General features: G+C 41.7%; 1 protein-coding gene across 1 annotated transcript in view; it reads right to left on the bottom strand.

Annotated features, from left to right (window-relative positions):
• The window catches only part of kcnq3 (potassium voltage-gated channel, KQT-like subfamily, member 3), a 50,721-nt gene that overhangs the window by 23,637 nt on the left and 12,859 nt on the right, over positions 1-14,225 (bottom strand). The window contains exons 2-4 of the mRNA XM_017495082.3: positions 2,128-2,218; positions 1,570-1,696; positions 483-655 (exon numbers count right to left, since the gene is read on the bottom strand). Coding sequence (XP_017350571.1) covers positions 483-655; positions 1,570-1,696; positions 2,128-2,218 — 391 coding nt within the window. The remainder of the gene's footprint in view (positions 1-482; positions 656-1,569; positions 1,697-2,127; positions 2,219-14,225) is intronic.

Here is a 14,225-nt window from a genome sequence, read left to right as displayed (position 1 = left end):
AAACTTCTATACAGCTGTGAGACATGCTAACTAATATCCTACGCTGAGTGAGCTAAACACCTACAGTAGAAATGTACTGAAATATTCACTGTTATAAAATTTTTTACAAGGTGTCTGTTTCTTGACTTATAAGCTACTGCCATACATGTCAAAACAGCAGGGAAAGATACACCACCGTTAGATAAATACACAAATGCACAAAGATAAATATGTCACAACTGTTGGCAGACAATAGCATTATTTTAGTGATAGTGATTGGACAAAGATTACTTATAACATGAATTACAAGGTTTTAGTGATAAACATTTCCATGTAATGAATTCTGTAGGGATGTATTTATATATGTGTACATTCCAGGCCGCACAGAGGGATAAACAATTGACTATAACAATGGGAACAAGTGACTCTACAGTACCGTTCGACTAATTGACAATATAGAAGCTGTGTGTATGTGTCTGTGTGTGTGTGTGTGTGTGTTGTACCTTGCTGTGAGCATATATTGCAGACCCCAGCAGTTTCCAGGTGCCACCTCGCCGGTCCATACGCAGCATCCGCAGGATCTGCAGAAAGCGTAGACTCCGAAGAGATGTAGCCAAAACATTTCCCTGGTTACCCAAAGCAACTACCGGCACAGACGCAATCAGCACAAAGATATCTGTGCAAACACACAATGCCTCGTCTTCATCAGTGAGAGGGAGTGCAAGTATTATATATGTTTTTGCATTAGGGGGTTGCACTAGTCAAACATTAATTCAAAACAGTAGTGAACCAGTCATCTTTTCTGGTGATTATGATTCGTTCTTTGATACAGGACATTTTTATGCAGTTTTATATAGGCAGTTTTAACAGCAAAAACACATCAAACCACATTTTAATTAACGGGCGTACACAAGCTACAAGCTTCAATGTTTTAAATCATATTACACTATTTGAAGACATGCCAGTTCTTAAACCTCATGCAGGTGGACCACATGGCAGCTCACTTGAAATCACTGATTGCCGAACTGAGACTGCACATCATGGAAGCTAATAGCTCAATAACTGGCCTGAGCATGTTGGATGGAGGATGCTACAGTTGCAGTCAAAGTTATTCAACCCCATTGCAAATCAGGTTCATTGTCAAAATTTACAGATTTTTAGCTGTTTGCAATCAAACAAAAAAATTTAAATAGTTCAACACAAGGAATGCTTCAATACTCTTGAAATATTTAAAGACTACCAAAGTACAAGGCTGCCTTTTTTGGACTCTGCCTTTTGACCCCGACTAGTCAAAAATTTCCTTACAGCAGTGACTAGTAAATTTATTAGTCGACCAGTCTACTAGTCTATGCAACTCCTAATATGTACAGTAAGTATAGTGGGATGCCAAGTAATTTACTTCTTAGGTCATTTGTACAATGTTCATGTTGTAAAACAAAAACCAAAGAGCAAAAAGATGTTTGTTTTTTTTCCATGAACTTCTCAAAATCAGAAATAGATTTATTTATAGATCATTTTTCTACAGTATTACTGTAGACATAAGTATAGTATTACATAATGTGTGTGTCAGTGTGTGTCTGTGACACTTGCCCAGTATACACAATGGTTTGCGAGCGAATTTGAGACGTCCTCTCCAACCCTTATATCTACAACGGCATCCTGCTGCCCAGATCCTCAGCACAAACTCACTCCCAAAAATAAAAATAGTGAATGTCTCCTACAGGGAGAGTGAGAGAGATGAGAAAGGTGACATAGAGAGAAAACAGAAAATGTTTAATAAAAGTGTAAATTTTTCCAGCATTTTTTTACTCAGCATCCCACACACATAACACATAACTGTACTCGGTGTGTGTGTGTGTGTGTATGTGTGTGTGTGTATATATGTGTGTGTGTGTGTGTGTGTGTGTGTGTGTGTGTGTGTGTGTGTGTGTGTGTGTGTGTGTGTGTGTGTCATATGGAGTCACCTCCTGGACTAACCTTTCCTTTCCAGAGGTGAATTAACAGTCAGTGTAACAATCTAAAATTTAGTTTGGTTAAATCTTCAACATATAAACAGTGTTGACCAGAGCGTTATACAGATTTATACAAGGTACTATATACACACACACACATGCTTACATATATACAAGTTCACATGCACACACTTACCAAAACCACCAGCCAGTGACCTGAGTCATCCTCATACTCTTTAAATGTTGTTAGAATCGCCAAAATAAGACACGCCAGAACTATCAAAAACCTAGAAACAAGGAACAAAATGTACCATAGGTTAAGTGATTATGTTTTTTTTTTAAAAAAATACATAAAAAATTACCAATTGGCAGAGCAGAATTCATTCTATAGAATCATTGAATTTGGTAGAAGTTTGTTGGATTTGGCTGTTTTGAAATCTAAAAAAGTACAGCCTTCCCTTTAGTGTTCCCTCCACCATCTCACCCACAAAACAGATGAATGTTTACTGCCAAGCCTGCCTAGCCAACACCATAAATAAGTATCCCCTATAAATTTACAACAACTCTCTGGCAGCAGAGTACAATAAAGTACAAAACTATTTCTATAGGACAAAAAAAAAGGGGGGGGGGGTGTACATTTATACTGTTTTAGCTCTTTTGTTAAAATGGTACTCCTTTTAGTTTCTGTAAAAACATAGAGTACTGGCTGTTTGTATTGGCAAACTGGCACATAATCAAATATGCTTGATGTTATATGGGAAGTATGAGGTCATTTAAATTCTTGTTGAGTAATTTAACTCAGACCAAAAAAATTGTACCAGCTCTCACCTATTTGAGTGACTATTATGCTCAAATGAAACAGTATCAGCACTTAGATAGTTATTCTCAAATAAAAATTTGATTAGCATTTGAAAGGATCTCTGAAGTAACTACTATCCTATATAATAATATTGTCATGTTCTTCATTTTCCCCATGCACAGTCTGAGGAAATACATTAGGAACTGTTAAAAACCATCTCCTCTAGTTATGGAGGGAAACTCTGGCAGTCCAGAATGTAAGGAAGAAGAATAGTAGGTTACATATGAACCTGTGGTTCTATAAATAATTGTAAACCACCTGTGTCTCTAGAGTTAATGAGAATTACCAAGCAAGGACAAGTGTGACAAAGCAGGGGCGTTTTATAAGCTTCACACATCATGTCATGGTCACAACATGATGACTACTATTAGTACTCAGCCAGAGCACATGGGAGACCTCCACTAGTTCCAGAAGGAAACTGCTGTGGAGGTCCTAAACTTAGTCGAGAAACGTCTGGGTTACGCATGTAACCCTGTTCCCTGAGAAGGGAATGAGACATTGCATTATGATGAGCCCCTTTGCCCAGAGGTGTAGAGAGACTATGCGCCTCATAAGCAATGAAGATTGCTTCCACTATCCAAATGCAGATATGCTGCTTTGATGCAGCATCACCTCTACTGTCACTGCCAAGCAAACCAGCAACTGCTCCGACTTATGCCACTGGCTGGAGCGGTGGATGTAAGTACAAAGAGCCCTCACTGGACACAGTAGGTGCAATCTTCCTGATTTTGGTGTAAGGAACAGAGGAGGAGAGTAAGACTGCAATACTACCAGCTGGGCAGCAGGCATAGGCACTTAGGAATAATCTGGCCTAGGATATAAGGAAGCCTTGGCTAATCCAGGGGCAAAGTCAAGGCAGGAAGAGGCAACAAAGATGTCAGGGCCCGCAAAAAGAGCTACATTTAGGATCAGAAGCTTCTCTGAAATTGAGTCTAAGGGCTCAAATGGGGTGCCTGACAGACCTTCCTAGATCACAGAGGGTCCCAGGAAGGTGTCTGTGGTCTGCAGATGGGCCTCAGCTGACTGACACCACGCATACACCTCAAAGTTAGAGGATGTGGCCCCACGGAGGCTCCATCAATAGGGGCGTGGCTGACCGAAATGGCAGCCATGTAGACTGTGATTGTAGAAGGAGCCAACCCTGCTGAGAAATGTTCTTGTAAGAACTCCAGGACTGTAGCTATTGCGCAGCTACTGGGTCTCACTGGTGGTCCTCATACCACAATAAAAAAGGTGCTACTTGAATGCATACAATTTTCTTGTGGATGGTGCTCTAGCATTTAACATGGTCTCTACAACCTTGGTTGAGAGACCGGAATCTATGAGCTGGTGCCCCTCAGTTGCCAGACTCACAGTTTCCATAGTTCTGGCCGAGAGGGATAAATCAACCCTCTGGCTTGAGACAATAGATCCCTGCGAAAGGGAACCTCCCAGGGAGTGCCGTCCAGCAGAGATATTATCTCCGAGAACCAAATACGAGCTGGCCAATACAGTGCTACTAGCAGCAGACACAGCATGATCTTGATGAACTCTTGCTAGAGCCTGTTGGAACAGAGCAACTGGGGGAAAGGCGTACAGACGTGACCTTGGCCATATGTGTACCATGGCGTCCAGCCCTGACCTTTGTTTTTTTTTTTTGGTGTAGGAAGAGTGAGGGTGAACCTAACAGGCAGAGTGCCTCCTCAAAGGCAAATATGTCCACTTCTGCTTGGCCGAACCTCCACCATATGGACTCACCCACTTGTGGATGGAGCCTCCAATCCCTGGGCCTCAGTCCCTGCCTCAACAGGATGTCTGCACCCGGTTGCCCACAATGTACATCGCATTCATTGACAAAACTTCCCCTCCACAAGCGAAGAATTAGTTGAGCCTGTGTGAACAGGAGGCCTGAACATAATCCTCCCTGGTGGTTGATATACGAGACCACCGCTGTATTGTCTAACACATGGTGACCTATCAACTGAGGAGAAGGAAATCAGTGCTAGGTGTATAGCCCACACTTCTAGGCAATTTATATGCCACACTAGATGAAGGCCACTCCGGAGACCATGAAGGAGGCATCAAACATTACCGTCTTGCAATAAGAGATGCCCCTCTTTCTCAGAGCAAGTAGGCATCTCCGCGTAACACTGATTACTCTAAGGGGTTTCATCCGAGGACGAAACCCCCAACTTTCAGCCACCAATGAACGTTCTCATGTGGAATGGGCCCAATGGTATGACGTTGGCAGACCTAACCTTATCTTGATCAGTATTGATAGCATTGCTCAATGCGTGTTGAGGATAGACACGCCCTCATTGTATTTAAATCCCATATAACCCCTAGACAAGTCACTATCAACTGGAGAGGCAACTTTCCTTGAGGTTCAACCTGAGCCCCAAGCTCATCACATGGGTGAGAACAACATCTCAATTTTGAACTTCCTGGATCGTGCTAGAATTATCCAGTCATCCAGGTAGTTTAGCACACAGATGCCCTGGAGTCACAAAGGAGCCAGCATGGCATCCATGCACTTTGTGATTGGTGCAAGGGCATAAAGTTAGACCAAAAGGAAGAACCAAAATTGATACACATTGCCTTTTTTTTTTATAGATCTATCGCTACAAACCAATCCTCAAACTGAGTCTGTGGAATGATAAGTTTGAGCATCAACATCGTGAATCGGTATGTACGGTTCAGATGATGCAGATCTAAAATTGGCCGCCTACCCCGTCTTTTCTGTGGACCAGCAAATAACAGCTGTAAAACCCCCCTCCCTCAGAGAAGTACATGTTCTATGGCCTTTTGTCCAAGAGAGATCTATTTCCTGGGCTAAGGTTGGGCTCTGCATTGTACTGACTACTGTGATGAGAATGCCTCTGAAAAGGGGGGGGGGGGGGGGGGGGGCTATGAACTGGACCGGTACCTTTTTCTATGGAGGATAGAACCGATACAGACACATTTGGCAGTAGTTTCCATACTGCCAGATGGTTTTTAGTGATGTCTTTCATAACACTTACAACTTACAATACACAGCAACACTTACCATATAAACACAAAAATTTGAAAAACAAAGTGTGCATCATATTTAGTGCTTTCACACACAGCAGGGTTAGAGAGAAAACAGTCATAGTGTTCATACAGTGGTTCTTGAGATAAATTTTCTATATATCTGCATAAATATGACCTAAAACATCATCAGATTTTTCACACAAGTCCTAAAAGTAGAAAAGAGAACCCAATTGAACAAATAAGATAAAAATGTTATTCTTAATCATTGACCATCTTATTTATCGTATTCCCTATCCCATAGTTGAAGCTGTTCTGTACTGAAGATTGGACTAAAATTCCTCCAAGCTGATGTGCAGGACTGATAATCAGTTACCAGAAACATTTAGTTGCAGTTATTGCTACACACGGGGGGTCATGCGGAGTTTGCATGTTCTCCCCATGTTGCGTTTCCTCCGGGTACTCCGGTTTCCTCCCCCAGTCCAAAGACATCTATGGTAGGCTGATTGGCATGTCCAAAAGTGCCTGTAGTGTATGAATGGCTGTGTGAATGTGTATGTGATTGTGCCCTGCAATGGACTAGTACCCTGGCACCCTGTCCAGGGTGTACCCTGCCTTGTGCCCGATGCTTGCTGGGATAGGCTCCAGGTTTCACGGTGACCCTGAAGGAAGGATAAGCAGTATACAAGATGGATGGATGGACATAACCTTCATATATCATAACACATATACACATTTACCAATATTCATTATATATATGCTAATTGAGAGCCTCATGTCTTCTCCTCGGCTTACCCACTATGTGGGGGCTGTGTGGACATTTGTCCCAGAAGGCCAGGATTCTTGGCACTTCAGGAGAAATGCCCTTTTGGGGGAGATTGGGGACTCAGGGGACTCTGTTATGGATTTTCCCTCATGAACTGCCTGAAACACACACTTCCGGGTTGTCATTGACTCTGTTTACAGTTACATATGTGTTTTCTTTTGATTTCTGTCTTGTCTCTGCTCTTGTTGTAACTGGTTCCTTCCTAATGTCTCACCTGTTCTCATTTCCACCTTTGATTACCTTAATTATTAAAACCCCTTGTGTGTCTTTATTCGGCGCAAAGTATTGTGTGTTTCTGTGTGTGTATCACCAGACCCATGCCAAGGCTTAGATCCTTATTCCTCATTCCATGGTTTTGATCCTGTTTTGTTCTCGTGTTTCTCGATTCTCGTCTAAGCTCTGTTTATGCCAGTTCGCCGATCGCCTGACTCCTCATTTGCTTTTTGACTACGTATTTTGCCTTTCGATTTGCAATTGTCTGCCTTTCTATTTAATAAAAGCTTAAACTGCACTTTTTCAGTTTAGGCTTTTAACCTGTAAAAGCTTACAGTTAAAGTTTACAGCTAAAGCGTATCTGTAAATAGAGGAAAGTCCTCAAAGGCCGGACTTCTGAGTGGCTCCTCATTTGTGATTTTCTTCATTTCTTTCATTGGTGAAAAGAGAATGCAGTATAGTAGCTAGGAAGGAGGCAACACAGGCTGATCTTTGTCCAGAACTTCATTAATTTCAACTTCACTATTGACCTCTATTATGCCTATTATGCCCTAACCCCCTCTTAGTCTTGTGTCAGTACAACAACACTAAGCAATGGATTTCATTGGTTACCAGTGTTCGTAGTTCTTGTATTTTTCTGGTTCAACCTCTACTTTTGCAGTTTATTTATTTATAAGTGGTTAACTTTAACCCCATTGTAAAACACCTAGGAGTTCATACTAAGATTTCAGTGACAGGTAGAAAAGTCCAAATTCTGCTATTAATCTTCTAAAATACTGAAAAACACACATACAAATTGAAAAATCATTCTCATTTAAAGAACAACATAAATTCTCTCTGTATCTCTTTTGTGATCTCTCTCTCTCTCTCTCTCTCTCTCTCTCTCTCTCTCTCTCTCTCTCTCTCTCTCTCTGGGATGAGTGACTGCATGCATACTTTGTTGTCAGAAATATTCTGATAGTATTCACTATCTGCATTTTGATTTGACCGACCAAAGTAACTCTGTTAATGAGTTGTGTCGAATTCCTCTCTGAACTAGTGACAACTTAGGGGTCAAATAGAGTTCAGTTTTACAAAAGCCAGACTTAGCGCACACACAAATGGGTTTGTTTGTCTGATTTAAATTGTGGCCATTGGCTTTTATGACTCATACAACATGCACAAACCTTTAACACCAAAGGTGTTGCAACACTTTGCAAACTTTTGACGCATAAAACAAATGAGCACACATTCACTCTAAGCAGAACATTTAGCTCAGAGGGAACGAGAGAGCACTGTCAGCTAAGCTGCTCTTAAGCACTTAAGGCACCATTAGATGTTATTAAGGAGGTGAAAGCTAAAAGCACCTGCATATGTTTCAGCTGATTTCCTGGAACTGCAACTTAAAACTGTGTGATTATGTGTGCAGAAATGTTTAAATATCTGTTAGCATATACCTATATGCTAATGTATGCTAATGTACATTTTTATAGTCAAATGTGAATTAATCAATGTAGAATGTACAGTGCTGTGAAAAAGTATTTGTCACATCAAATGATAGTTATTTATTGAAGCAAAATTTATCCAATACCAACTGGACCTGTGTGAAAATATATTTGCCCCAGCAGTTACTAACTCCCAAAATCTATGAAACTGCATTCATAATGGGGTTCAGCTGGACTAGACACAACCAGGCCTGATTACTGCAAACCCTGTTCAATCAAATAAACACTTAAATAGAACTTTTTCAACAGAATGAAGTTGGTTAAAAGGTTTTACCCTGTAATACACTATGCTGAAATACAAAGAAATTCCAGAAATGATGAGGAAGAAGGTGATTGAAATACATCAGTCTGGGAAGGGTTACAAAGCTATTTCAAAGTCTCTGGGACACCAAAGGACCAAAGTGAGAGCCATTATCTCCAAATGGAACAAATTGGCACAGTACTGAACCTTCCCAGAAGTGGTTGACCTCCCAAAATTCCTCCAAGAGCAAAGCAACTACTCATCCACCAAGTCACAAAAGACCCAAGGACAACATCAAAGGACCTACAGGCCTCTCTTGCATCAATAAAGGTCACTGTTTATGACTCCAATATCACAAAGACACTGGGTAAAAATGGCATCCATGGAAGAGTGGCAAGGGGAAAACCACTTCTAACCTAGAAGAACATTAAGGCTCATCTACATTTTGCCAAAACATACCTAGAATATTTTATGGACTGATGAGTTGAAAGCAAAACTGTTTGGAAGACAGGGGTCTTGTTACATCTGGTGTAAACCAAACACAGAATTCTGCAAATAGAACATGATACCTACGGTCAAGCATGGTGGTGGAAGTGTGATGGTGTGGGGATGCTTTGCTGCTTCACCGCCTGGGCAACTTGCAGTAATTGGGAAACATGAATTTTGCTCTCTTGCTCTCACTTGCTCTCTACCAGAAAATCATGAAGGAGAATGTCTGGTCTTTAGTCTGTAAGTTGAAACTCAAGTGCAACTACATTATGCAGCAACACAATGATCCAAAGCATAGGAGTAAATCGTAGTCCTAGAAGTAAGTGAAAGACAAATCTCCAGTTATTAGAAGTGTGTAGTTGAAGTTATTGCTATTAAATTCACCAAAATCCCCTAAAACATGTCCTAAAGTTATGATAACCCTAAAGATGCCTTAACCTTTGTTTATTTTGTTAGTAGAAGACAGAATTTTTTTTTTTGCTTGTTATAAACAACTGTGAAGCTGACTTACTAACATCAACCACAATAATGGAGTTATTTATATCCAAGCAGTAAAAAGTAGACACCTAATGATTAAAATGCTTGTAAAAGCTGAATCAAACACTTATTGGCAGATCAGCCAATTGGCAGATCACCTTCCTTGAGTCTTTACAGTCGGTGTTGGAGAGATCAATGAAGCAGTTTTGCTTAGCTATTAATTTACCACAGTCGCTGTCTAACTATGGCAGAATCTGAAAAGACCCCCTACTTGCTATGTGGTTTGAAATAATGCTGTAAAATAAGATACAATATGAATTATAAGATATTATTCCTAAATTATGATAACATTTCAATCTTTAATGTTAATTTGAATTTGAAAGATTTTATGAATTATAAAAAAGAAGAAATGAACGGAAGCTCTTATTTTAATAAAACCTTCATTTCTGCTGATTTAGAATGACATTTCACAATACACAATCTGTTGATTTATTTCTTCTATCACTTCTGTGTGTGTGTGTGTGTGTGTGTGTGTGTGTGTGTGAAATATATCTGTTCTTATCTAGCAGACTTATCAAGTGGATTGTGAAATTCAATAACATGTTCCATTCAGTGTGAAAGCTTCTATTACAGCTCATACTAAACACATTTAATGCAGATATTGTACCCCATGCACAGTTTCTATGGTAACACTTGAAAAACAAGGCTGAAGTTATCATTCAGACACATAATTATGTTGCATCTCTCTCTCTCTCTCTCTCTCTCTCTCTCTCTCTCTCTCTCTCTCTCTCTCTCTGTGTGTGTTGTGTGTGAGAAAAACTTGGGAGTGCTGGCCTTAAATTTTCGAGCCAATCACAATCTTCTAGCCTATGATATATCGTACTCTAAATACTTTGTTTAAGGTATAATTGTTGTTGTTTTTAGTTCTGCACATAGTGAGAATTTATGTGATTTAAGCTATAAAGCATAAACGAGTTTGAACTGAAATTATATAAATCACTTAGACACATGCATTAAACAATATTGAAGTATTAGATGTCTCCATTTTATCCCTACATCACCAAACACACGCATGCATCTCTTTGTGTAGGTTGAATGATTTTGCTCTCTTTTAGCAGTAGATCTAATTTGGAACAGTTGCTCAGCAACAGACAACTCTTTACTGCATATCACTGTACTATCCAAAGCAAAAAATCCAAAACAAAAAACACTCACACACTTGCTTTAGTAGCACACAGTGCACACTACAGAGACACAAATTCATAAACATCTAAATTTTATGTGTCCTCATGACCGTGTATGTTTGTCAGAGGGCAGTGGAGCAGCCCTCCTCCACTCCAAATGGGAATGTTACTGTGGCAACATGTCACATGACTTGGCTTCAGAAGCCTGAAAAACTACAGAGTGAGTGAATGAGAGAGAGAGAGAGAGAGAGAGAGAGAGAGAGAGAGAGAGAGAGAGAGAGAGAGAGAGAGAGAGGTCAAAGTGTGAGGCTCTTAGAGTTTATCTGTTTTCTGGTGCATGTTGTGCTCATTCACAGTTCTTACCCCAAAGTGATGCTGAACATGCACATGCCATGTCAAGCAAAGGTAGAAATATTCTTCTGAGAAATTCCTTTAGCTAATGCTGTGACTGTTAGGATTAATGTTGTCACTGTATGTGTTGACATGAGACTAATAGAGTTTCTCTCACATTAACCTCCATCTACCCAGGAAAGTCACACTCAAGGTCAGTCAGGGGTGAGGAATCACTATGTGGATAGAGAATGCTGAGTAATATCATTTTAAATGGCAAACAAAGAAATTCCCAAAGGTGATTCTAATGCATACATTCTAATTGTATGCATGTGGTGACTTGGCATGTTTGCTCACAGGGTGTTTTTGATTAGCCCATTCGCAACAGTGAAATACTATTATCAGTGTTAAACAAAAATCATGATGTGCTCATGTTTGCAGATTTGCATGGAAATTGTGTACACTATCCCTCCAATGACCCCTCACACACCACAGAGTATAGAATGCCCCACAACTCTCTTTTCATCACAATCGTCTTTCCCTTTCCCCAACACACTTCTCCTCCATTGTCACAACCTCACTTCCCTCTGATAGCCACCTCTCCTCACTGGACTTAAACATCGCAACAGACATGCTATGTTCCACTCTAACATCTTCTCTTTACAGCATCTGCCCTAGATGATGGTTCTCCAGCCAGCCTCATTACACTCAGCAATGAGATCTGAGTAATTCAACCTCTTCCTTTCAAAGACAGCCTCCCAAGAGACAGTTAGCTCAATAAGGAGCACGGTCTTGGTGCCACTGGACCACATTACTATATCAGGACGGAGCCTTGTGTTGGTGATCTCACTAGGGAACAGGAGCTTCCTGCCAAGATCGACTCTCATTCTCCAGTCCTGGTTAAAGGGAACTTTCCTTGATGGAACTTCTCTGACTAATTGCATGTGCTGACACACTGGTGAAGGAAGACCTATGCTTATGACCTGTCTACACTCCTTCAGCACCTCGGCCAATCTGCTCAGGACTTGATCGTGTTGCCATCTGTAGCACCCATGGGAGAGCGCAACCTTGCAGCTTGATAACATGTTCTGGAGACTTGCATTTGGATTGCTACAGAGGGGGCAGCATTCTTCCTGGCCAAACCAAAGGTTCAGTGGGCAGGGGAGTGTGTTGTATGTTGCCCTGATAAGAAAACGAAGCCCAGCCACTTTCGGATGAAGCAGCTGGCTTTCCCATCCAACTTGCTTACTGTGGTTAAGGGGATTTCAGACGACTTCAACTGCCACATTATTCTTTGATACAGTGTGGTGTGGTAGCACCACACTTTGTACTTTCCTGGAAGCTGGCTTTGGTCAATCCTTGCCAGAGAGTCAGAAAGCTGTTTCAGCACGCTTTTCCTCCATGTGCTTATTAGAGAGCTCAGCAATGTATGGTCTCCAAAGGCTTTTGATGGACTGTTCAGCCAGCAGTGGGATTTTCTCGCCAACTATGACAAAGATGGTGTTGTCATTCTTAACCCCTTTCTCGAAAGATGCACTTCAGGACTTAACAGGCTTGATCTTCATCCTTGCCCAGGACACCAGTTCATCCATCCTTTTTAGCAGTCTATCTGTGCATGGTGCTGTTAGCAGGAGGCTAGTAACATCATCCATGTAGATTCTGTTTCTCTCCAGATGACAACCTGACTCCTGTCTTGCTTCAATGAGTATTACCTCAAAGGTGGCCATAAACAAGATGGGGGAGATTGAGCATCCCATGGCAATTCCTACCTCCACCTGCTGCCATCCGGTAGTGAAGTCCTGGACGGCAAAGCCCATCTGCAGGTCCTTGAAGTAATTAGAGACCAGGCTCCTGATCTTGTCAAGCATGTGGAAGAACCAGGTGGTATAGTTGATGAGCTGATGCGGCACTGAGCCATACACGCTTGCAAGATAAAGCCAAACAATGTGCAGTTCTTTCTTTTTGCATTTGCTCCCAAATCATAGATGAGTGCTCCACACACCCTGGGAAACCTGGGACCCAGTCTTCTGGCAGCTGGTGTCAACATAGCCATTCTCTATGAGGTAGTTGGTTATTCTCTGTATTAAAACAGAGAAGATCTTTCCTTCGACATTGAGCAAGGTGATGTTCCTGAATTGGCTGATCACTCGAGTCTTTTGCCTTGGGTATGAATACCACCATCGCTCTTTGCCACTCTGATGGGATGCAATGCTTTTCCAGGCAGCTTGCATGAGGATCCTCAGCAGCTTTAGCACTGCTGGGCAGTTCTTATAGAGCTTTTAGGGTATCCCATTGGGCCCGAGAGCTGCTGATGATTTGGCCTTTCTTACAACCTCTCTGACTTCGCTGAGCTTGGGGGGCAAGATGTTAAACTGTGACATGGGTAGGGCTGGACAAGGCACATACCCTGGTGACCCTAATGGCTTATTCCTTACTGGGTCTCTGTACTGCTTTCTGACGTTTTCTTCCAGCTCCTCCCTGGTTGTTTTTAGCCTGGTGTTGCCTTCCTCAATTTCCTTCTGTGTTGTTGCCACTGATGCACCAGTTGCTCAATGTCTCTCTCTCTCTCTCTCTCTCTCTCTCTCACTCACTTTCTTTTTTGCCTCAGATCATTGGTTTTCTTGGTTGTAATTATGCCGAACCTGACTTTACACTCCTGGTAGAGAATTTCTCAAACAGGTTTAGCCTAGCCTCCACACCCCCTTGCAGTGATCTCTCCAGTACTCCGCTAAGGTCAGTGTCCAGTCTTTGCCATGCAATTGCCTCACTGGTCTTTGGACACTTGATTTTGTCCTTTCTAGCTGGTGCCTGCTCTTCTGGGCTCTGCTCTTTCAAGATGGGTGGTTGTGTCTCCTTTGTGCTCACAAGAAAGGACGCACTCCACTGCAGTGTCTTCCTCCTCACCTACCTGCCTTCCCTCAGCAATGATGGGTCTGTCAGCACTGTGGTTTTCAACCTGGCTTTTGGTCCCTCTTTTCTGATCTGATGTGGCAGTGCAAGGTTGCTGTTGGCCTTTCCCTCAACACTTCACTCTTCCCTGGTGGATTCACAGTCCCCTTAATGTGGTCGCCTTTTCCCACCCGCACCCACATATCCGCAGGCTCCTTTTGTTATCCGTAATATTTCTTGTCATTACCGTATGATGCGTCAAATTATGCCCATCTTTCACCCCGCTTCTCAGAGGGCCTATGAATTGTCTTCTC

This window comes from Ictalurus punctatus, chromosome 20 (assembly GCF_001660625.3).
Source record: "Ictalurus punctatus breed USDA103 chromosome 20, Coco_2.0, whole genome shotgun sequence".
NCBI classification, from domain to species: Eukaryota; Metazoa; Chordata; class Actinopteri; order Siluriformes; family Ictaluridae; genus Ictalurus; species Ictalurus punctatus.
Note: the sequence above shows the minus strand (reverse complement) of the source record. Positions and strands in the feature narration are given on the sequence as shown.